At 45.5% G+C, this 25,037-nt stretch overlaps 1 protein-coding gene across 11 annotated transcripts in view; it reads left to right on the top strand.

Annotated features, from left to right (window-relative positions):
* Positions 1-25,037, top strand: part of nrxn1a (neurexin 1a) — a 302,723-nt gene that overhangs the window by 136,273 nt on the left and 141,413 nt on the right. For all 11 annotated transcript variants that reach the window (XM_066696630.1, XM_066696622.1, XM_066696619.1 and 8 more), the window contains 5 exons: positions 2,773-2,895; positions 4,840-5,221; positions 6,067-6,257; positions 7,166-7,339; positions 16,028-16,147. In XM_066696630.1, coding sequence (XP_066552727.1) covers positions 2,773-2,895; positions 4,840-5,221; positions 6,067-6,257; positions 7,166-7,339; positions 16,028-16,147 — 990 coding nt within the window. The remainder of the gene's footprint in view (positions 1-2,772; positions 2,896-4,839; positions 5,222-6,066; positions 6,258-7,165; positions 7,340-16,027; positions 16,148-25,037) is intronic.

Genomic DNA, 25,037 nt, shown 5'->3' with positions numbered 1-25,037 from the left:
CGAGTGGACGAGGCTGAACAGACCGGGGTTTATTATTGGAAACGGATGTGTCTTCAGATAAATCAGGACGTTAAATGTTATGGCGCCATTTTTCTACCGTGGAAAGTCAGAATTGGGTTGTAAATAAAATCCGGAGCAGAAGAATAACTATGATTTACCTGCCATCCTCGAATGCCTCGAGAGAATCACAGTCCATATTTCCTTTCTACAAAACAGTGATACGCAGACCTTCACAGCACACCGCCAGGACAATACAGCAGATACAGCTAACCATGGCTCTAAATAAGTATATATATGCTTATAGTACTTTCTATTTCTTTGCATATGCTAAATGTGACAGATGTGGTTTGCTTGGCTCGAACAGACACAATCAACACTTGCTGTGTGTGTCGGGGTGCTTCGATGGTCGACTGCATTAGAAATAAAGAATGAATAGAAAAGCACCCGAGTAACAGCACAGTGATGTATGAACAGTAAGGCTCTAAGGAACCGCAGCAGAGCCGTCGCACTGTCCGATGCAGAAATGTCTCCCCCTGCTGAAGATAACATGTCATTAACGCTTTACACATCCAGATTAAAATGGATTAAATTCTCACTTTGTGTTTACGATTGCACTGATTAATGTATTTGCTATTTAGGAATACTTTCTAACTCTGCACAAAACAAGTTAAACAGTAGACTGTAGATTCATGAACTCTTCTATACCAACACAGTGAAACTAGGCATCTGTTGAAGGATGCTCGACCAAACAAGCATTGCCTTCGCTGGCATTGACTGTGAGAACGTCTTTATCATCTGTGCAGGAGATCTGACATCTCATCCTGCAGCCCCCCGGCCCACCCACACACAGATGCAAAATAAAAATAACCCCCCACTGTATCTGTACCCCAGTTTACTTGTATTCATGGTCTAGTCACCTGACAGACACGGGACCGGTGGCCACTCGGCGTGCTTGACTGCTGGATCTCTTGACATTCAACAGTTACAGCCATGCGAGGCGCTGATTAAATGTGATTGACGGCTGACGCAGTGTGGCTCAAGGCGGTAATGATTTAGTTGGTCCTGCTGTTAAACTGACCTTTAATTAAGACACAGGAGGCACCGCACACCCCAGTCCTGTCAGCTGCTGGTAGCTCCTCTGCCTGGCATTTGGGCTGCAGGACTCCTCCACCCCCTTCCTGTCTACAGAAGGCCAGCAGACAGGAAGTCCCGCCCTCGTGTCCTCATTTTAGGACAGGTGACCACGAGCTGCACGGCATCAAATGGACATTTATATAGTTGCCTGAATGCCATAAAATTGGGGTTCATAAAACGGCTCAGTATGCCTGAAGGAGCTTGTGTTAAGAACTTGGCTTCTCAATCATTGTTTTCAAAGCCTCATCCCAAAAAGGATGCCCTTGGAACCGAGATGTTGTGTCTCAACTTCATTGTGATGATCTCAGTGTAGCAGGAGGAAACTACACAATCATGCAGGGATGTCGGATTGTTTTGCTGGGAATGTGTCCCTAGACCTCCCTGCCTGCAACTCCAGGAAAACAATGTGGAGTTTTTTCACTTTATTTATGTATTTGATCATGGAGCTTTGTGCCTACACTCCTATTAACCCCAAATTATGGATCCACACACACACACACACACACACACAGATATTACGCTGGCAGACACTCCTAAGCCATGTTCATTGGTTCTCCACTTCGGGATTTATTGCCCCCGCTGCACCGGGCTCTTTATCAATGCCCGTTGCTCGTGCAGTTGCTATCACAGTAGTTACCACACATGGGGGGAGAAATCAATTGTTTTTAGCTGGGAGGTAAAGTCCGGTGGTAAATAATGATTTTAGCCACCTCAGTCATAAACTGAAATGTCAGAAAGATGAATGTTTACCCCCAGAGCCGAATCTCTGCTTTTGACAGGTATGAAATGCTCCAAATCTCGACCCCGAGTTTCAGGAGCCGCGTTTGAAGGCGCTGGGCGGCACGGATGGAATTACACACAAATATAATTGTTGATTTCGTGAATTTGCATATCCTACACTTAATTTAATGTTCAGCAAAAATAATAATTGAAAATAAGGCTGAGAGAACAAGTAAATGAGTTTAGGACTGAAGTGTGCGGAGATCTAATGCTGTGCCAGAAACAAAATTAATTAACGAAGACAGTGGCGAAGTAAAAAAGTGGGTCATGGTTTAACAGAGTCACTGAAAACGCACTTCCACAAATACGTTCAACTGTTGATTGTGCCTGTTTGAGACAAACAGATTCATCTTCATTTAAGCGCTTCAGTCAGTGAGAAAAACCGAGCCGGATATTTCTGGATCTCTGTGACCCGTAATCAATTCTCACTTCAATTATTTTTTAATGCATGTACTAACTTCACGCAGAGGAGAAATGAGCTCCATTATTAACACACACATTTCCTTCTGAATTCCTGTGACACACATTGTGTTTATGATACGTTGTTAGCAGGATTGACAGCACTTTTGAAAGAATGCCTGGTGTTGAAAAAACATAAGCAACACATTATTACTATAAAAGCAGAGGTTGTAGTTTGTATAATCAGTACAGAGTGTAATGGATGTGCATTTATGTGTGTGTTTGGTATTTTACCAGCGATTACATGTCGAGCTTCAGCAGATGCTGCTCAGTGAAAGTGTACGACTCTTGTGTGTGTGTGTGTGATTGTGGGCAGTAGGACAGAGCTTTTCTCTCAGGTGGTTTCTGTGTTGTGTGCTTCTGTAGACGTACCTAAACACTGTTTGGGATATTCCACAGGCAAGGGTCCGGAAACCATTTTTGCCGGCTATAACCTGAATGATAACGAGTGGCACACGGTGCGAGTGGTCAGGAGAGGAAAGAGTCTCAAACTGACGGTGGACGAGTTGCAGCCGGTGGAAGGTACTCCGTCCTTATCTTCTGTCCTCTTCTGTTTGTGTTTTCTTTCTGCTACAAAGCCGTTTCCGTTCAGGATTCGGTGTCTGTGTTCACCGGTCAGGTAAACATACGATGTGTGTACAGTCACCTCCAAAATCATTAGCCCCCTTCATAAAGGTGTACAAAAAGGGCTGTATGAAATTAACAACACAGGTAATGCTCAAACTTATGGGGAAAGTATATTATTTTATAATAATACAATTGCTCAGAGAAAACTAATAGAAAAGTAATACATTTGTTTCTCAAAAAGATAGGTGTCATAATTATTGGCATCCTTAGATATTATAATAAATAAAATCAAACACAATTAAATCTGCATTAACATTCTGCTTGTTTAAGGCACATCTCAGTCTGAAGAGACTGTATTGTGGCTCCCATGGCATTCTGTTTCACTGGAATTAGGAACACGCGTGTAATGCCCATTGGTCATCCGTGCCCTTGGGCAAAGGCAAAGAACTCGCAAATGGAAAGAGACAAAGGTTGCTGACCTTCATAAATAAGGCATTGAGTCTAAAACAATTGCTATAAACCTAAATATACGAGTTACCACTATTACAACAATAATTAAGAAGTCCAGAACCAGTGGAACGGTGGTCAACCTGCCTGGTAGAGGCGCCAGTGTATCTGCCCCCACACAGGAAGGAAGATGGTCCAGGAGGTAAAGACGAATCCAAGGGCCACAGATGGAGAATTACAGAACTTGGTTGCATCTTAGGGTCAACAAAGTCTCCAAATCTACAATTAGACACTACCTCTGTGCCAATATCTATTTAGAAGGGTTGCCAGAAAAGAGCCTTAATTGAGAGAAACCAACTAATATAAGCGCCTGGAGTGGAGGCGGGGTTGTGGTCAGATGAATGAAAATACAGCTGTTTTGCCTCACAGACCAGCAGTGGGTTTTGTGTCCAAAGAACCTCATACCTGCTGTAAAATATAATGGGGGATCGTTGATGTTATGGGCTGTTTTGCTTCCACTGGTCAACAGCATCATTAACTCTACCAAGAACCAGGACATTTTAGACACAAACCTGGTTGCCTTGTCCAGGAGGCTGAAACTTGGCTGGATCTTCCTGCAATGACCCAAAGCAAGTCCACTAAGAAATAGCTAATTTACAAAATCATTTTGCAATGGCCGTCTCCATCTCCAGACTTGAAAACCTGCAGTTTGAATTGAAGAGGACAGTCCATCAGCACAGACATTAGCGAGGGGAGGGGCCACACAGTACTGACAACGAGGGTGTCAATCATTGTGACACTTCATTGTTTGGGAAATAAATTTATAATTTGAGAAATTTGTAAATTGTGTTTGATTCCCTTAGAGTACAATATATTACACATGCTGGAAAATTACAATAGTCGTGTTGTTTATTTTATACAGCCTTTTTATCTCATCTTTTTTAAGGGTGTCAATCAATTTGGAGGTGAGTGTATAATGTACACAAATACTTGTTCCAAAGCACTCACCTGACCTGTGTTAGTGGAGTAGGCGGCAACATTACAGAGGACAGAAGTCACTTTTCTGACTTTGTCTTTGTCTTTGTACGGAATCCTTTCCTCTGTAGTTCAGTGGACAGAAAAGCGTCTTTCCTTGCTGGCCCTGGAAACTTGATTGTGGTCACAGTGTTGCTACCACCTAGTGGCCAACTGTGGCAGTTGTGTTCAACAAAAAATCAATCAATCAATTAAATTAACTAATTAATTATTGTTTCTTTATTTACTTTTTTTAAATTTTTTACTGGAAATCCTTATACTTTCAGGCAGGACTATTGCTGTTCAGATTGCTCCTTGCATGTTTACTCCACAACCTCAGTGGGGTGTGTCATGTGACACGTCACCCAACCCACTTTCTCCGTCTTCTCGCACCGTCCTCCCCAACTGACCCCCGTCTGTCCCCTGCCCCCCCCGCAGGTCAGATGGCCGGCGACCACACGCAGCTGGAGTTCCACAACATCGAGACGGGCATCGTGACGGAGAAGCGCTACATGTCGGTGGTGCCGTCCAACTTCATCGGCCACCTGCAGAGCCTGTCCTTCAACGGCATGACCTACATCGACCTGTGCAAGAATGGCGACATCGACTACTGCGAGCTCAACGCCATGATCGGCTTCAAGAACATCATCGCTGACCCGGTGACCTTCAAGTCGCGATCGAGCTACGTGGCGCTGTCCACCCTGCAGGCCTACTACTCCATGCACCTGTTCTTCCAGTTCAAGACCACCTCGTCCGACGGGCTGATCCTCTACAACAGCGGCGACGGCAACGACTTCATCGTGGTGGAGCTGGTGAAAGGGTGGGTCCTGGACTCTCTACTCATACTTTACTCCTACTTTACTCCTACAAATGACTCTCCTCTGTGCGACTCTGTCCCATGCACATACAGTGGCATTGCAGGCTAACGTGACGATGGTGTATTTAATTTACAGACGCCAGCTACAGAACTGATACTAAATCGGTCTGAGCCATAAATAAACTGTGAGTAATCGGAAGGGGAGGTTTATTCTCGTCAGAACGGTCATGTGTCTTGTACGCAGTCCCCCGCTTAATCGAACGGCTCATCCAGAGAGCAGCGCGTCGGCCGTTCTGGCCGCGGCAGATTTCTGCGGTAATAAATAGTCTTGGCGACGCGTCCCACCCAGATGCTCCGCTTTGGCAGCCAGGTCTCAGTGAACAAGTGCGTGGAGTAGGAGCCCGTTTAGCCATCTGCTAAATGTAATCTGAATTAATAGAAAACACGGCCGTCTGGCGTAACTGGATTAGATGGAACCGGGTCTGGCCTCGGCACTGTTAACCCTATGTTGTCTTCTTCACTGTCAGCATGTGACAGATGAGTCCCGCATTCATAAGATCTCATGTCTGATACAGCAGCTCAGTCAAATTCATTCTTGACTTATCAATTCTGATTTAACCACTCAGAAAACATCAAGGATCCTATCCAGTCTGTTTTTGAATGTTCCCAAATTGTCTCTTCAGCCACATCGCTGGGGAGTTTGTTCAGATTGTGACGCCTCTCTGTGTGAAGAAGTGTCTCCTGTTTTCTGTCTTGAATGCCTTGAAGCCCAATTTCCATTTGTGTCCCTGTGAGTGACCGGAGGTGCTCGGGCGCTGGTGAACTCTGGTGTTGCCGTGTTGTTACAGGTATCTGCACTATGTCTCTGACCTGGGCAACGGAGCACACCTCATCAAGGGCAACTCCAACAAGCCCCTGAACGACAACCACTGGCACAACGTGATGATCTCCCGGGACACCAACAACCTGCACACGGTGAAGATCGACACCAAGGTGACCACGCAGACCACCGTGGGGGCCAAAAACCTGGACCTGAAAGGTAAGCCGTGGTCTTCGGCCGGGTGACCCGCCTGTGTACTGGATTCTGGGTGCAAATGCCCTTTAATGTTACTGTTCGGCACCCGCTGTCTGCTTTGAAAGAGGAAATCTGTACTTTGGCAGATGATGACACGTACAGGGGGGTCTGGATCACAAACATCATGAGAAATACTTAATTCTGAAAAAGTCAATGTCACACACACACTCACGCAGACTCACACTCACACACACACACTCTACTCACACACAGCGACACTCTTCGATGTCCCTCTCAGCTCCCATTTAGAGCTTTGCACTTTAAACACCCAATGGTGGGGGCTGAGAAGAGATTAAATGTAAGAGATGAGAGTTACTTGAGCAGGATCTGTCCTTTTGTCATCACCATCTAAAACTAAAGAGAACTGCATCAAGAACTAAAACCCCATCAGTACTGGACGATGTGGCCGAGGTTTCAATTGTACTGTTTCTCTGACGGGTGTTTGTGTAGCAGTGTGGGTTCGTTCGTCTCGCTGTGCGTCTCCACCGTAGGTGTGCTTTTAGTGATTGAGTTGGTTCTCCACCAGAGGGCAGTGGAATCACATAAAACACAACACACAGTCACCACGGGATCATCTGTGCTTCCTACAGACGCTGCACAAACAATGCCTGTTTATGGAAAAACATACTTGTGTAGAAAATACAAGACAAAGGAAAAACACACAGTAACACACAGACTGTGACTTCATGGAAATCAATACTAGCCAATAATAATATGTGGAAAACATCTAAATGTACAGTTAACACCTCCATTCCAACTGATTAGTAAATTGTTTGGGAAAAACAATGTTTCCAGGGTCTTTAGCGAGATCGAGTCAGAAACCGACAAAAGACAAAGCATGCCTGTGATGTTCCTCCTGTCTCTTCCCCCAGGGGACCTGTTCATCGGTGGGGTCGCCAAGGAAGTCTACAAGGACCTGCCCAAGCTGGTCCACGCCAAGGAGGGCTTCCAGGGCTGCCTGGCCTCCATGGACCTGAACGGCCGGCTGCCGGACCTGCTGTCGGATGCACTGTCCTGCGTGGGGCAGATCGAGAGGGGATGTGAAGGTATACACCTCGTCAGATGCAGCTCAATTTACATGGCCACCAACTACGCCTGCTGCCAGAACCCCCCAGGGCCCAGTTAAGAGCTCTGCCCCCTTGGCGACGCGGTCCCGGCCGGCGTCCTGTGGCACACGTTCTGAGATTATATCTACGTTGTGCGTGTGTTTCTTTTCTCTGACTGCACTATACCTGGGGTCTGTGTGTGGGTGCCGAGGCCTCCTGCATTTTAATTGTTTTTTATAAATTAAGAAAGCAAAACAGCTTGAACACCACAGTCAGACGCCGGGGTCCCGCGATCCAGCTGTTAAACGTGGCGATGCTTTATAACATAATATATAGTATTGATGTTTTAACATATTCCTAAAATCATTTTGCACTTGATGCCGTCACACCGTTTGCTACATTATTCATCTGCTCCCACATGTACCTATATCTGTATTTATTTATGTTTATTAATACTGTTCTCTCCATCGATTGAGTGAATAAAACCAACGACACATTCCTACTCTGTGACAGAAACACACCCTCCTACACCTCGAACACGAGCTGCACTATTTCACCTTTAAATCACGTGACCAGCGCCAGACTGAAGCCGTTCGCAGTGGGCTTCCTGGCTGGCAGGCTGCACTATTCACTAAACGAACCACACAGGTCTGTGTAACACCCACGTGACGATCCGCCGTGTCGAGAGGCTCCTCCGTGACTCACCGGACTCCGCTCACCCTGCGTCGGCCGTGTGCAGAACGTCACGACTGCTTCCCGTCCCGACTCTTTAGCCCTCGCCCGTTTGACTCGGGTCTCAGGCCGGGTGAAATCCTCCACACGGCGCAGAGATCGCCAGGAAGAAAACCTCTCGGTTACAAGATCCAGATTGAATCAGATTAATTAACCCACCCCTCGGACAGTTACCCCTCACCCCCAAGCCACATTAGAAACCAGGCGAGTGAAGGCGACTCGCACGCCTCCTCCGAGAGCTTCGCTGTTCCTCCTGCTCCCTACTGCCCACAATCACAGCTCAGGCCACACAGAAGGGGTTCCCCAATCACCGTCCGTTATTAACAGCGCCAGGTCCGGCCCGTGACCCCTGACCTGTAGGCCACTCCCCTGTCCTGTGAGCTGAAGCCTTCTCCGACACTGTGATGTCAAGGCACTTCCCCCCGATAAGCAACACACACGTCTGATCGAATCATCCATTCCATGTTTTGTTTGGTATTTGATGTTGGTCCCAGCGCCGGCGTATCTGCCTGCTCTTTGTGTCTATTGTACTTCTCTGTACAGACATATTTAATATTTATTTCCCAGTTGTTAAAGATATGTGTTTTACTTTGTGCATGCTGTGTGCATCCCAGTCTCTGCAGCAGACACACTAACCTCCTGGATGATATGTGCTGTTGTTTGCATGGAGATATTGTTTTCATCACATTAACAATAAACATTTACTTTCAAATCCCATCATCCTTTTCATTGTTTAATTTAATTCATTACATTATATTTTTATATATATATATATATATAATTTTTATTTTCCTGTTTTTTTCTCAATGCTTTGGACATCATACCTGCAGCTCATTCCTTTCCTCGTTAATTTCTACTAAAACAAACTCAAACTAATCCTCGCCTGATATTCTGTACAGCTCTCTGACCACGCCCACTCCCCGTCCGTGTGACCAATGCCCTCAGACCCCTCCTCTGACTCCACCCACCTCCCCGTCTAAGAGTAAAAGAAAGTAAACATGAAACAAATGCACTAATATCTGTACTTTAACTTGCAGTAGAAGCAACACTACAGCCTGATATTGCATGTCATTTATGTACATATTTATAAATACAAAACCCTACGATGGATATCTATCTAAATCCTGTCAGCATCCTGCAGTAGTGCTGCCCTGCTCATTGGAGCTCGTCCCACAGTCACACACAAGGACAAGTTCAGTGAAGTTAAGTCCTTCCCCGGCGCCCCCTGCAGGGCGGCCCCACTCAGTGCCGGCGGTCCTCAGTGCAGTATCAGACCTGTGACGGACACGTGAAAGCCGTGTCAGAGCCCAGGTCAGGGGCGAGCGGCCGTGATCCCACAAACGCACAAGACCGACATCCATCACATCGCATCTGCTTCGCTCAGACGCCAGTAGCGACTCCTCCGCCCCTCGCTTTGCACACCGGCCGCGGCTCCTGTGCCGCCCGGTGCCTCTGCCTTTACCCAGCATTCTCTCTGTTCTCTGTCTCAACAGCATGTCTGTCTCCTCTCTCTAGTTTGACTCTGACCGCTAACATTTCAATGCTTACTAACATTTAATATATTTTGCTTTTCTTTTATTTTGCTGACAAAAGTCGCATTGATGAAAGCTGACTTGCAAGGTAGATAGCTTTGTTTGTTCAAACCAAGTCTGAAACCCTTAATTAAAACCCCACTCCCATCCCCCCTTCAAACAGAATCAAAATCTATACAATGACATGTTTTAATTAGATGTGAGATCAACCATAGTGGATACAAGTAAAGTCTCTGTCTTGTATTGGCTGCTATGGGGTTTTCAGTCTTGATCCCTCTGTGTCGTAGTCACCTCAGTCTATGATTTCTGTCTCCCCCGTCTCTATGATTTGACATGTCTCGTCCACATTTCTGTCATTTATTGAAGCATGCTTTTTAATCACGCTATACTTGATCAATAACATATCAATATCACCACTGCATGCCTGATAGAATATGATTTGCCAACATTTCTGTAAAAGCTAAAATAAAAATCTTCTAGATGCAGGACTCCCTGTATTTACATATTTATATGAACTAGTTTATTTCCCAAAGTAGTGTTTGTTGTGCTCAGAATCTAGAGGATTTTTATGTGGTTTTGTTTTGTGAAGATTAATCGGGAGATGATTGCAATAGTTTCAAGGTAATAAGATAGTTCAGCAGGTGTTGTTTGGACAAATCAAACAATAAGGAACTGGCTTCAGCTTTTCTATTATTATTTATTTATTTCATAGGTCTGTAATTAGATTTAGTACCTGGAAAATAGGAGGATATTTTTATGCAAGTTCTCAATGAGATAAAACGGCAGCAGAGATCTTATTAAACCTCACAAAATAATAAGAAAAGTGCAATTCCGTGCTTAATGCTCTTCCCTAAAACGACATGGCCGCCTCCTGCCCCGTCTCACTTTTATATTACTGTTAACTTGCCTTTTGTCTCCGAAGTAACACAGTTAATGAAACTTTTATGAGCGGGAATGTAGCTGCCTATTACAGGTTTATTGTCAGAGCAAATATCATTGTTCCAAAGGCTAAATATAAATTGTTATGGGGATTTATATGTTTTTTGGTAAAATATATTCAAGATAGTTTTTTAACTAAAATAAATAAGTAATGATAATATTAATATGCACAATGATTGGGCTTGATAGGGCGAAACTGAAGGAACAGCTGAGTTTTAAATTTCAGTTTCAGCCTCATGCTGTGAATGTTTAATCTCATCCACCTTCACTGCGCTTTCTTGTAATTCGCCTCTAACTTAATATCTAAACGAGCCGCTATGGCAGAGCGACGGAGAGAAAGAGTGAGTTTTGTTTTCGTCAGAGCGGTGATGTATGTGTTTATCTGTAGATCTGAGTTGTACTGATCCTGGACCTGAAATAAAAACCTGAATAAATAAACAAGTAAACAAATTAATAACCAATAAAAATACTAACCAACAAACCTAACAGCAACGTAAAAAACCCACAATAACAAGTAATTAAAACAGCTTTTCTAATCATAGCCTAACCTTGATGCATAATGTTCTGATTAACCACCATGCTAACCAATCCTCATCTCACCCACATCCACCCATCCACACCAGAAGGACCTCTTCCTCACCGCGCCATGGCCTTCTGACCCATGCATAGCGATGCAGACCCTCGCAGCGTGTGGTATCACCGGCGGATCACATGTCTCAGCGCTGGGAGGAGGTTTTGGCTTTGAGGTGCTGGGGTAGTGCTGTTTACACAGGACCCCGGATGTCCATCCCTGGCGGAGACAGTCCGAGGACAGAGAAGACAAGCTTTCAGGACTGAGAGTCTTTCCCAACTTGCTCATGTCCACTGCTGGTTTCCACACAGCCTTCCCCTGCAGTTTAGTGTTCTGTCACGAGTGCGTCCACGTCTACAGACGCCTTTCTGCACAGTCGCCTGTATAATTACCCACACATAATTTCCCCTTTTAACCAAGTAAAGTGTGCGTATGTTGTGATGCACACTAAGCTTGCAAAGCTCCTGAGTGAATTTGATTGTAAATTTTTCTGGTATATATGCCGAACACAACTGTCCTGAGCAATCAGCTCAGCAACCAGCTGTGCACATCTTACACATCCTCTAGCCAGTAACAGGACATGACCACATCGATTTACTTTGAGGTCTTCACTGAGATTTGGGAACAAAAGAACGAGTAATACATAGAGTTCAGATCCGTGTGTGTGTTTTCGCGGGTCCATACCTGCGAGAGCTCCTGTCTCTCACCTGTGACCCTCACCTCTCACCTCTCATAGCTGCAGGATGTCTCCGGACCCTGACTGCCTGAGCTGCAAAACACTGAGGACACAAACCCTAGTGAGATATTGAGCTCTCTTTTCCTTTCAGTGTTGTTTTACTAGTGAGATCAAATTTGACAACCACACTCAGCACCACCACAGTGACACGGATGCAAACGCACATTGTGTATCACAAGACAGGTGCTACCTGACCTTTTCCATAGTTTTGAGATGGTAATACTTCACAGGGAGTCATTTGCACTCCAGGAAAGAGCGGCCGGCTCACAACGGTTGCGTTTCCGTCTGCAAACACAATACTTATTGAATCGTTTTAGTGCCAGGCATAAACACGTTTAATTCTCACAGTTTAACATTGATTCAATTGATTTATGATTTAATTTATTTTTAATTATCATTTTACCGATAGTTACACATTGTGTGCCTACATCTTGGGGTGTTAATGACGGTGGACATGAAATGCAATCAAAGTAATACCTGCGATCAGCTCAGCCCTTCAAACTGGCCGTGTTGGCACAGCACCTCCGACCCGACACGGAAAACACACGACTGCTGTTAAGAGGCCGTACCTCAGATGAAAAACAAGCACGCTCTCGATCTCAGATACTCTATTAAACTAAACGAATAAACAATGACAATAAAACTAACCATAACAATAATAAAATGCATAATCGCAAATGTCAGTCCATGTGGAATTGAAAGACACACAGGATGGATTGAGATCATTAATGCACACAGACATATGGAGGAGAAAAAAGACCTCAGATGTTTCTCCACAGTGAGAGACAGTGGATGTGCCTCTTCACAAGACCCCTCTCTCCACACAACAGCCTCCGTCCCAGGGCAGGGTTTGGGCAGAGCTCTCCAAATAAATAACAAACACACGACTAATAATGCTAATGACTGCGCAGCTGCTGTTCTTGGGTTAGGGACACCCTGTTGGCACTGACCGCAACGATACATCACACACTCCCAGCGACAACACACATCCACACGTCCCTCAACTCCTAGTGTGATCACCTCAGTGTTTCCATAGGCCAAAGACACGACTTTGTGTTGCCGTTTCCAGCTGGCAAAGTAGAAATGACAAATACGTGCAGCCGTTTTGAGACGGCTCCTGCTTACAGAACAAATTGAAATAAATCAGCCGCTGTTGAATAAACATGAATTATTGTGTGAGATGATCACACGCCCGGAGTTGTAGAGTAATGAGGAGGACAGTCCTGAGTTGGTCCAGTGTTTAACCTCCTCCGCTGGTCTTTAGCTGTTTCAGCCTCACATGTGCAGCCCATGACGGCGTGTGTCTGGAAAACAGGACAAACAGAGCAATCAGCCGCAAGGTTACCCTCCTGTCTTGGCTAGATATATTCCCATTTAAGTAAATCTGCCGTTTCCTCGGCTGATGACACACAGCGCTGTACAGAATTGTCCGCCGGATCACCCTGAGTAGACGGGTGGTCTCTCTCAGCATCTGGCCTGTCAGGCGGTGAATTAGTAACACGCACAGACAATTTGTATTGTCACTCTGACTTACTGAGAACAGCAGCAGCAGCAGAGGCTCAACCACGAACCTGGGAGTCTGCAGCATCAGGAGAGAATCAGGAGAGGGGCCAGACAAGGAGCCAGCTCACAGAGAGGGGGACGATCTAAACACGGGAGCTCCTGAGCGATGCGTTATCTCTCTGTGTTGCGTTACCTCTCTGTGCAACGCGCTCCTTGTCACCACAGTCCCAATTTCCATCACAGAAGACGAGAGGAATGTTAAAATATTTCCCGCACCTGCACCACAAATCTACACAATATAATGGCCGCCCACTTTGGCCATTGTATGTATTTATTAATTTAACTTCTGGATACGGCTGCTGTGGTTGGTGGTTGAATTTCTGTAGGCATCTTGTTGCCCTTGCTGGGTCCAGGCAGCCTGCAGTTGGGTGTCAGTGTACAGAGGTGCCCACAGGCCAGGGAGAACAATCAGGACCTGTGTCTCTGTGCTGCTGCTGAAAATATCACTTTCCACAGAGCTGCGGCGGCGCCTGGGGGGGCACTCGGCCAGCCCTCACTGCCAGGCCCCGGCGCTGGGTCAAAAGACTTGGGTCTGGCCCTGCCTCAGTCTGACTGCAGACGATGGACTTAAAACCATACTATCTTAACTCTTAAGTTCACTGAACAAGAAAATCATTCTCTCCAGGACATGATATCAGTCTATTTCCAGTTTTGTTTTTGTTTGTGCTTGATTCTGCGGAGGTAGTGGGTCTGAAACCTCCTGAAAGACAGAGCAGGCAGAAAGAAACAGGGTGATGTAGAAGCGGGAAAACGGGCCCAGACCACCTCTCACCCTCTGCGGTGCCCCTCTGTAAGCAGTGAAGTGCCCCCTGCCGTGGAGCCAGTCTGTGAGGACTTGCAGGTCCTAATCTGTTCCCTGTACATCTGAATGGCATCTGCCCGCCTCTAGTCCTCACATCTCCTAAAGGGCCCTCAGCTGCTGGATAGCGAGGGGGTGGGGGGGGGCTACGCAGTTGGCTGTGTAAAGACTCTCCCAACGAGGAAAGCACTCCGAACTGAAGGGTGTGACAGTGCCAGATCCCCAGCCGAACCGGAGACCTGAAGTGGGGCCCCTCTTTAGCAAAGGAGAGAATGAATTTTTTGCAACAGACTAATTGTCCACAGGGGCGTCCCCCGTGGCGTCCCGTCCTGCCATCTGGCTTGTGGTGCTGAAGAGATGCTCCATCATCTTCTCCTCTCCAAAACGGCCCCGGCTCTTGGTGCTTCTCCACAGAGTGTCTCTGGAGCCAATCGTATTAGTTGGAGGGCTTTTTGGTTCTGACGTTCAGAATATATTCGCATTAACGCCTGTGTCTGTTTACTGATTTTTCATTATTGTTTCACCGAGTCAACAGGCAGCGTCTGCCAAACAATAACATCCAATTAACGTTTCTAATTACTCCTAATGAACACCCAGCCGCGTTCGGGTGCGAATTCTGCCGCTGGAGCACCGGGGCTGGCGTCGGCACTGTAACTCCTGACTCGGTGAGGATGTTGTCACTCGGCCCATTACTGGAGAAATGCCCTGTGTTTTGGGATGCTTTTCACCATGAAAAGAAGTGTAGAGAGACTGAAGTGTAAAAGACTGAAAGACCCGACTCTCTGTTCGACGATATGAGTCCATTTAAAAAAATAAATACATAAATAAATACATGCATAAATAAAAAGTTGATCATCGTTTTAAACTCAATCCTTCAGACAGATGTTTTACCGCTCTGTGGGTGAGAGAAACGGTGCCACGCACTGAGGGATTTAACTCGAGTGTCGACCCCAGCCGTGGCAGTGAGGTGAACTGATGAATAAAGTGCACAATCACCCTGATGGTGCTCAGCGCCGGTGCTCTGCGGCGCCTCACCGAGGAGACGTGGTGTTTTGAGGGGCCTGTGTGTGTGTTTGTGTTTGTGCCTCAGACTCCACAGACGGCTGCTTTGGTCGAAAAAACCTCAATTGTCACCGGCTTGAGACGCGTCTCTGCCGGCCGCGGCTGGGCTCTGACATCAGGGAAACTACGAGGTGGAAATGGCCATTTTGTCCAAAGAGAAAGTGCTGTATTTTGTGTGTGTATTACATACACATTCATACTCAATTGAACAACATATTTTTAACCGATTATCACCAGTGTGTGCTCCCTATTTTTTGGATAAGCTGAAGCCAACCTTTTTGTATTTTTGAATGTGGTTTGAACTGTCCAGACAAAACCCCCTTCTTGTATTGATCTTCACTGCTAGCTCGAGTCTCTGTGTGTTTTTTATTCCTCTTTTTCTTTTAAACTGCTTTGCATTTCCCTGATGTTATCTTTGGAGACCCTCGTCTGCATATACTAAAGTTATTCATGAATAAATTATGACAGTCATATCATTAGATGGGATTAATAAAATATGAGATGTATTAAAATCTGTGAATATTTTAGATTTGGGGGAATGAGTTAAAACCGGGGGATTAGAAGTGGCTGTAGCGGGAGGAGAGGAGGGTCTTCTGTAGGGATTACCCTTGAGGTGTGAGTGGGGAGCCTACTCCTGAAGTGTGGTGTTGGGGGTGTCTCCCCTGCGTGCCTGTGATTGTGTCCTGAGCGAGAGCGAAGCTGTGTGTGAGTGAGGGGAGTGACCCGGACCCCCGGTCTTCTCTCCCGCCTCCAGGCCCCAGCACCACCTGCCAGGAGGACTCGTGTGCCAACCAGGGCGTGTGTCTGCAGCAGTGGGAGGGCTTCAGCTGTGACTGCAGCATGACCTCATTCGGCGGGCCACTGTGCAATGACCGTGAGTACCACGCCTCCGCCGGCCCCCTCGCACACGCAAACACACATGGGGCACTCTCTCCCTCTTTCTCTCTCTCTCTCTTAAAAATCAAACTATAAAAAACAAAAACACACAGGTATTAAAAAATGTGGTAAAGCTCACGAGGGGAATTGTGGTTTGGGCGACGGTGAAGGTGTGCCCGAGACTACAGTGTGCTCCGGTGATCCCTGTGACGCACCAGATTGACTCTAGGGGGTCGTATTGTGTCTGTGGGGGTCCCCTTAGTGGGGGGCTTCCCTGCTGCCTTACTTTCACCTTTCATACAAGAACAGACTCAGCCGAGCTGCTGTGCCAAGCGCTTCACAAGAGTACAGCGTACAATCTTTATTGTAAATTAAGGTAAAATAATGACAATAAGAGATACATTTTAAGTATTTAAAGGCATATACATACACTGTACCTCGATTAAAATCATTCCTCAAATAAAAGTGTATTAGTATCATAAGTTATTGTACATTTGGGGTCCGATCAGCAGTGTTTGTTTGCTTCATGCTTGTTAGTGTTTTACCTGAGAAGGAACATTCACTGCATTGGACACAGAGCAGACTTTTATAGAACAGGAACTCTCTCTTTTATTTAAAATGTAAAGAAATTACATTTAAAGTGTGACATAAATGATACATCAAACATCTGGCTGCAAGAGGCTGTAATTTCTACCAGCCGTTAGAGCGAGAATCGAAGACGACACCAGGTGAGTTTCAGTAGGAAATAGTCCCTCTTTGAAGCTGTTTTCTGCTTTTTCACAACCCAATCTGATTATCTGTCCTTTACATCTATCTGCTGGTTTGTCTGACATGGCTTTTTTTAGGCTGCATTATACCGTGACGTCTGTGTGCAGTGCTTTATGTAATTCTATTGGGAAATAATTTGGTTACTGTTCTTCCGCTGCTGCCGACGTCAGTGTCGCTGTTGAAAATGCTGAAGTAGTTATTCATGAGCACAGCTTTGGTGTTTGAAACCTGGGTCACAGTCCCTACCTTCCTGCGGGGAAGATATCGCTGCTAATATTGCTGCTGATGCTGCTCTCGGCACACAGTGCTTTGTGGGTCATCAGTGAGTCCTCCAGGTTTCTCACACAAAACAGCCTTTTAATAGCTCTCTGCCTCGAGGCTGTTTCGCTCAGCGGGCACCAGAGGCCAGAATAGAGCTACACGGTGAGCGCCTCACACCTGTTACCCACGACAGTTTATTGTGGAAGATAGTTATTCTTTCTCCCCTTCAATCAGGGATCCCCAACCCTGGTCCTGCTGGTTTTTGTTCTAACCGAGCTCTCAATTACTTAATTGACCCCTTAATTGAACTAATTTACCTGCCTGAACTAAATAATTTCCTTAAATCATTTTGAACACTAGGGGTAAGTATAAGTATAGAATTGTATAAATAACTTATTAAAGAACCAACTTTTATTACACAATTTAAAAAGTAAAGCAGATTGTTACTTCAATTAAGGCCCAATTAAGTAATTGAGAGCTCGGTTGGAAAAAAAACAGCAGGGTAGATTGGGATTGGATTGGGAACCTCTGTCTTCAATGTATGATACCCTTGACATAAACGTGTACTTCTGCTTCTTGATGTAAACTGACCGCAGAGAGAATAGAAGTTAATGGACTCGTCATGGAAGGAACGTGCTGGCTTTACATCCCCCCAAATAACTGCAAAGCCCCTTGAGAACGCACCTAATTAAGAAGTGGCTTTTACTGGTGGGAGGAAATTATTTACACCCCAGAATATTTACTAACTGTGCAAGTGTGAGAAATACTAAAGCTTAGCAGCATAAAATCTTCCACGTTCCTCATTAATGGTGCCGAGGACGAGCTAAACCCTCATTAGACGACATCACTTCACAGTTGAAAGGCTGTTTATGAAGTTCCTCCCTATATCTCTCAGTGAAATGTTTAGCTGTATAATTGGGTTTTCGCCCCGCTGGAGTATCCTGTGCAGTAGGCCCAGGGGACGGGTCTGCGGTTGTTTATATTAATACGCCGCAGTGTTGGGGGCTTGTAAAGAGTTTCAGCAGAGTTTACCTCTCGTGTAAACCCACGCTGAGAGCCGGCGGATCATTATTCTGTTTTTGCTGCGTGTGAATACATCGTAACTGGCTGCAGAACAAACTGCTGAAGTAGAAAAGCACAGGCAGGCGCTCTGTGGAGATGTCACCGGCAGTGGGAAGCCATAAATGTTAATATATTCAGAGCCGTGAGTCCGCGAGTCAGATAAGGCGACTTCTGTGTTATCAGAAAACACATTAATAGATTTCCATTCAAACACAAGCTCCCTCCGTGATCTGGGATAAGAGGAAACCTATTATTTTGTTCAAAACCGTGTGAGCGCTTCTGAAATGCACCCTTAATCCCCCACTTAAAAAAAAAAACGTTTTTCTTATTTTGTGTGTATTTTTCTATATTATTTATTTATCTCCCCACCGAACCGGGAGTCGTTTATTCGTGTTAGAGAGACTGTGACATCAAGCGTACGTTTGGAAAATCTTTAAATGGAGTGTCCCAGTGAACCAGGTAATGCATGTAGAAGGAGATTTGCTCTACAAGTCAATCTTACTTTGCCTTATAAATATGGATGAAGCTTTACCCTACTTTCCAAGGAAGAGGAAAGAAATCACGCTTTATTCAGGCTGCTTAACTCAGAGTGGGTAAAAGAGCTGTGAATAGATTAGATGTATAATAAACAGTCTATTAACTGTGTACTGGGCATTAATAAAACATCTGGAAAAGTGAACTGTCTTCCAGTGGATTTCACTCCTTGCCAGGTTTTGTTCTCACCTGTAATCTCGGATGCATTGGGAGATGGTTCAGGAGAGCAGGAGTGACTCGGTTGCGTCTGGGTTTTGTTCTTATAAACACAGTGTGTGTCTGTATGTATATATAGTCATGAACACACACAGAGAGAGTGTGTAATTAATTCACATAGCATAGCAAGACCACAGAAGATACAATGTCTGTCAGGTTGTGTTTGTATATCTTTACCATCAGTTATGGCAGACAATCACACTCCCTCTCTGGGAATAGGAGCGAAACCACATCGGTTTGTGTTGTGTCTCCAGCCTGGGCTTCAGTGTAAAATTACATTTTGCCTTAAGAACATAAGAAAGCTTCCAATCGAGAGGAGCCCATTCGCCCCATCATGCTCGTTTGGTGTCCATTAATAACTAAGTTATCAAGGATCCTATCCAGTCTGTTATTGAATGTTCCCAAATTGTCTCTTCAGCCACATCGCTGGGGAGTTTGTTCAGATTGTGACGCCTCTCTGTGTGAAGAAGTGTCTCCTGTTTTCTGTCTTGAATGCCTTGAAGCCCAATTTCCATTTGTGTCCCGGGTGCGTGTGTCCCTGCTGATCTGGAAAAGCTCCTCTGTACAATGTATTACATTGTATGATGCAACAACACCACAGTTCAATGTACCTTGATGCTGAACATCCCATTCCTAGATGGTGCTTCGTCTTTGCAAAACCAACTCACTCAGTAATGGCCCTTAGCACGCACTGCTGCTCCCAGCCTGACTGTCCTGCTGTGGAAATGGCCTAACCAGTGCACAAGCATGGTACTGGTGCAGGGAGCTCCTTACTGGTATTGCAGGTCTCAGCAGCTCGTAAACTGCGAGAGACAAGCGCATGAAGATGAAACTCCCGGGACCAGCCGCTTTGAGCAGCAGGGAGGCGCAGGGTAATAAATTGAGCCTTTGTTACCGAAATGTAAATCCCAGGAAAATGGGACTTCGGGGATCACGACTCGCCGCTGTCTTTGTCTAATGTTTATTGCTCTTGTGGTGAAGGATTCCACTTCCTGGGATATTTTATTAAATGATTCCCCCCGGTGACTAAATTGCATTGCGTCAAGTTAATGGCAATTAGCAGTAACGGCTATTGTGTGTGCGTGCGTGTGTGTGTGTGTGTGTGTGTGTGTGTGCGTGCTTGTGTGTGTGTGTAGGGTTTAACAACCTTAAAGACCACCCTCCACAGATAAATGCCTTGAACTGTTCATGGCTTTATGTTTGGAGACGGTGGCTTTTATATTTTCAACTGACAGCGATTTCCTCAGCCTCCCCATTTTTAGACTTTAGCTTCACTAATTGTGGTACTCAGAACAGGTAGCATTTGATGTTTTAATTTACAAACCGGCTCAAGGTTGCCTCTCGGAGCGGGGGGGGGGGATAACCGAGCAGAGCCTTTCCGCGCTCCTCTGCATGTCTTTGATCTGGTGATAGATCTGAGGGTGTAACCACAGCACGGCGTTCCTGGGGAGCCTGTCGGTTTAAATCAGGCTGCAGGAGAGTGTGTTTGTGCCGTAATAAAGGGCCGAGCACTTAACGCTGTCAAAGAGGCTTAATCAAAAGCGCTGCGGCCCTGGCCTGCTGCCAAGCGGGCCGACATAAGAGAGGCATTCGCTATCATAAGCAGGAGTCACTTTTTGTGCTGTATGTCGGCGTTGATTCTCGGCCGCCATTAAAGACACACAATGCGTAGACAGATGCCCGCGCCGAGATGCAGGACAATTTAAACACCAACAACAGCAGCAGAGAGCATGGAGCTTCATGGCAGAGGCAGGTTTCACTGTAGCGCCGCCTTTAGCCACGACAGTGCCGTCGCGAGTCAGGACTGCGGCCCTTTGCCTGGTGACGAAGTGAGTCAGAGTTACAGTTACGGTTACACGCTGAAGAACAGCATCCCGGGGCAGGTACACACAGCCCAGCACAGCCCCTCGCCCCCTGAGGAAAGACCTCCACACACCGGGCGAGAGTGCCATCTCACGATGCTCTTTGCTGTCTCTGAAAACGCGCTCGAGTGCAGCGATCCTGTCTGGCTCTTGAGCCCAGGGAGAGAGGAGAGCTCGGGGTTCGGGCCTGGAGACCTGATGCTGGACAAGATCAGACGGACAGAGAGAGGAGATTCTCGGTGTCCGCACTGCCCTGTGGAAACCAGGCACGGATCTCTGGGAGCACCGTGGTCGCCTGGAAAATGGTGGCACTCAAATATGGAAGCAGACACCAGCAGACACCATCAGATTCATCAATCACAAGAGAGAAAGCAAATGTTTATCAGAGAGCTTGTCAGGTTATTTCGGTAACTGTTTCAGTGTCAGTGCATAGACATGCTGAAGATTGCTGTCTGAAAGCTGGGAGAGACCCACTTCTGCACTAGTACACCTGACCTGAAACCGTGAACTGAATTCAACAGCACAGGAGCAAAGCTGCGCTGAACAATATTGAGCCGAACGCTGTGCACTTCGGTCCTGCAGTCCGTTATAAAATGACTCTGCTCTGACCCTCAAAGGGAACCGCAAATGAAGTTGAGGTGCCACACAAAAATAAGAAACCAGTAACCTTACCCAAACCAATACACTTTATCAGTGGCAGGCTTAGCAGCACACAGAGGCCGTGATCCCACACAGTCAGGGGGATGAAACAGTCGTGTGTCAGACATTGTGACTTTCTGATGCACTGCGGTGACTAGAAAGTCAATAAAATGTTCCTCCAGAAAAATGAGGCAGCGAGGAGACATCGGTCAGCTCTGAGTAATGGCCGAGGCATCTGTTTGTACTATATATATAATTATTGTTCTTAGCTTGGTACACAATTCCGTCGAGCTTCTTACATTTCAAAAGCTTCGGACTCCCCGACTCTTTAGCTATGAAATGCGACGTCTAATGCATGGGTTTGATGTGTTCGTCCCTTTAAGCACCAGAGAGTGAGACTCTTTCTTACTGAGCCATGCGCTTATATCAAACCACAAAAGGAGTTCTTGCTGGAACACAACATTGTCGAGCACAATGGTTTATTTCTACAGCTTTGTATTGTGTCATGACAGGTTCCAACTCCGAGCAAATAGACAGTGTGTCCTTGTTTTATTGGAGAAGAAGAAACCATTTTCACCATTAACTGATCCCATTAAAATCCATAAAGTCTCAGATAAATCCACAGTATGGAAAGGAAAAGCGACGTCATGTTTCGGGAATTTACCGCAGGTCTGACGTTAGTTTACAGCAACGTGACGAGTAAACTTTTCAATTAATACTTGTAGATGGAAAAAAAAGTATTGTCAATAACAAAAATAATGATAATAATAATACAGAATGTTAGATTGAGTATTTGAGGCATCTGACAAGTGACAGAGTTTGAATCGCATGCAGTCAGTCATCTCAGAGTCTCGGCCAGATTTATTCAAACACAGCCGCGGAGAGCAGCCAGCTGCAGAGGCAGTAATTTCATGGTGAGTTATGCGTCCTGAATGCAATAGATCAGCACCCCTCGATTCGTACGCTTCATTAGATGACATTAGAGCCTGGACCTCACCGAGAGAGCCGTGCACCCGTCCGCTCTCACGGCGCAAATGCCGCGTAATTATCACCTAATCAAAACCACACTCCGGCACTGCAAAGTCAAATTGAAAATGACTAATTATGTTCTGTGTTTAAAAGGAGGCGCCGACGCAAGGTGAGGTATCTGGATGTGCACACAGAGATGCTGCGGTGTACGGTAATCTGCTGTCAGATGTGATTTGTGGTCGAACCTTTTGCAAAGTATTCAGAAACAGTACGTTCGTCCACGCTGTTCCGGCTGGGTTTCACTGTGGAAGCGTGCAGTCTAACACGATGCCCAATTAAATATCATTCCAGGCCCTATCAAGACACGTTGTGTGTTTTATTGTCAACACGCCGCTTCAAAATTGGCGGGAATTAAACAATTTCAAGGATGCTTTTGTCACTTAATGAAAATAAGGCATTGGCTTTTTAAAATGATGTTATTGCATCAAAATCTATTTAAAAGAAAAGCAGGGGATAATTGTATTAATAGTATTTGCAGTGCACCTTCTCACATCATCATCATTTCAATTTTAGCCATGGCATGAATGAAAAATGAGGCTTCCCATTAATTCTTAATAATGCAAAAGGCGTGTTTTTTTTAAATATGAATCTATTGACAAAGCAGTCATCACGCAATACTATTCTGACACACTATCCGTAAATACATTGTATTGAAAAGCTCCTGCTGGCCCCTAATTAATTTATAGAAGAAAGGAGTAATGCAGAGACCATTTTAAAGAGCTCTCCTGTTGTTTCACATTGATAGTTGCAGGACCTCTTGACGCTAAATGAGCAGGAAGGTTGCTGTTAGGATTTCAGCGGCCGGGCAGAGAGCTGAGGATAATATAAACTGACAAATCTGACCGTGTTCACTGTTCTGCTAGCCGGCACCTGAATGGCATCGTCAATTGACTCGCATTCATACAGCCTGGCTTTATTGCTGCTTCTCAGAGCATGGCCCATTAAGACTGTGTCAATATTGTATCAACGATATTTACTGTTCAGGGTTTGCCCGGTTAAAAAGCTAACAATCAGCCATGTTGATATATATTGATACACACAGATATATATGTGTGAGTGGATAGCTGGGGTTTTGTATAATGGTTATTGTTATGATGTTTATTTAATGTTTTTAGAAATCTTGTCTAACGGAACAGGAGAGCTAAGTTTAATTGTGTCCCTTGGTTTTGTGCTTATTGTGCCGTAACTCATTTCATACAGAGACGCACATAGAGAAAGCACTCAGGAATATATAGAGCCATCGTTCTGTAAATCTGCAAATGAACTGCTTTACTGTGTTTGTCACGCAGGTCTTTCTTACAGACGCATTGAGAAGCTCCGACTGGGCTGGAGATTCAAAGGCTCGTGTGCAGTTATTAGAAAGGCATTTGCATTTGCATGGAGCTGATACACATGTCTCTGGGCATGGCGTCTTACAACAATTTGCCACAGTGTATAGATTATAGATCCAGTTTATAGATCCTCCTCAGATCGAGGTCAGTCGCTCAATCCATCATGTGTATTGCGGGAGCGGTACACTGCTGTCCAGATGGGAGCATGATGCTTATGGGACACGCATTCCCGTGCTTCGATAGAAACAGGAAGCTGCGATTCCTGAGCCTTCAGCATAGAGACAGGAAGTCCCATTCTTGAGCCCTCAGCATACATTCACTTGAAGACAAATGGCCAGTTTTGTAATGGGGAAGCAACTGCCTCCATCTCTTGATCTGAGTGATTTGATCGTTTGCTTTGCTCCGCCGTGCCCTGCGGGGATGAATCAACACCCCACAGCTAATCCACAATCTCACTGCTGATCAGGAACATAATCAAAAGACAAGAACAGTCTAGTGGACAAAAGTAAATTACCAGCTGTGGGCTGTGCTGCCGGGGGTCGATATTGGCTCCCAAAATTCTTCTTGCTCTTTGACAGAATTAACTTTTTTGTAGTATTATCCATCCAGCATCTCACACAAAAGCTTCAGAACAGTCCATATGCTGAAAGACCCCCAGTGACTCAGAGGAAATTACTACAGTATGATACGGAAATAATCAGAAAACACAGTGTTGTTCAGTCTCAAGCAAATTATATCAGACCTTTTTCAATGTTTAGAATCTAGCCATGGGTGTTTGAATCAGTCAATGAGTTTCCTGTGCTGTACGTTACATGTGACACTTAAAATCAGTCATTGGGTCTCTTCACAAACATTGTGATTTTTCCGTCCACGTGTCATGTGACGCGTTATTAGGTGGTTCTGGCTTTTTGCTCTCTCTGAGACGAATGGTTAATTGGAAGCTATACATGCGCTCTTACCCAGATGTCACCCTTTGATATGTAATCTGTGTGGAGAATAATATAAACGTAAAGGTCTGTTCATTGCCCAGTTAATAATCTCCCATGTTAAATGACCACACAGCCCTCGGTGCAGGGAGGGATTCAGATCCTTTGTTTGGCCTCAATCAATAAGAGAGGACACACACACACACACAGAGGCTGCAAGTGATGGAGGAGCCACAGACAGCTTCATGCCAGCTGGAAGT

Source organism: Amia ocellicauda, chromosome 23 (genome assembly GCF_036373705.1).
Source record: "Amia ocellicauda isolate fAmiCal2 chromosome 23, fAmiCal2.hap1, whole genome shotgun sequence".
In the NCBI taxonomy this organism is placed as follows: Eukaryota; Metazoa; Chordata; class Actinopteri; order Amiiformes; family Amiidae; genus Amia; species Amia ocellicauda.
The sequence above is the reverse complement of the archived record's forward strand: the minus strand, read 5'-3'. Positions and strand labels throughout refer to the sequence as shown.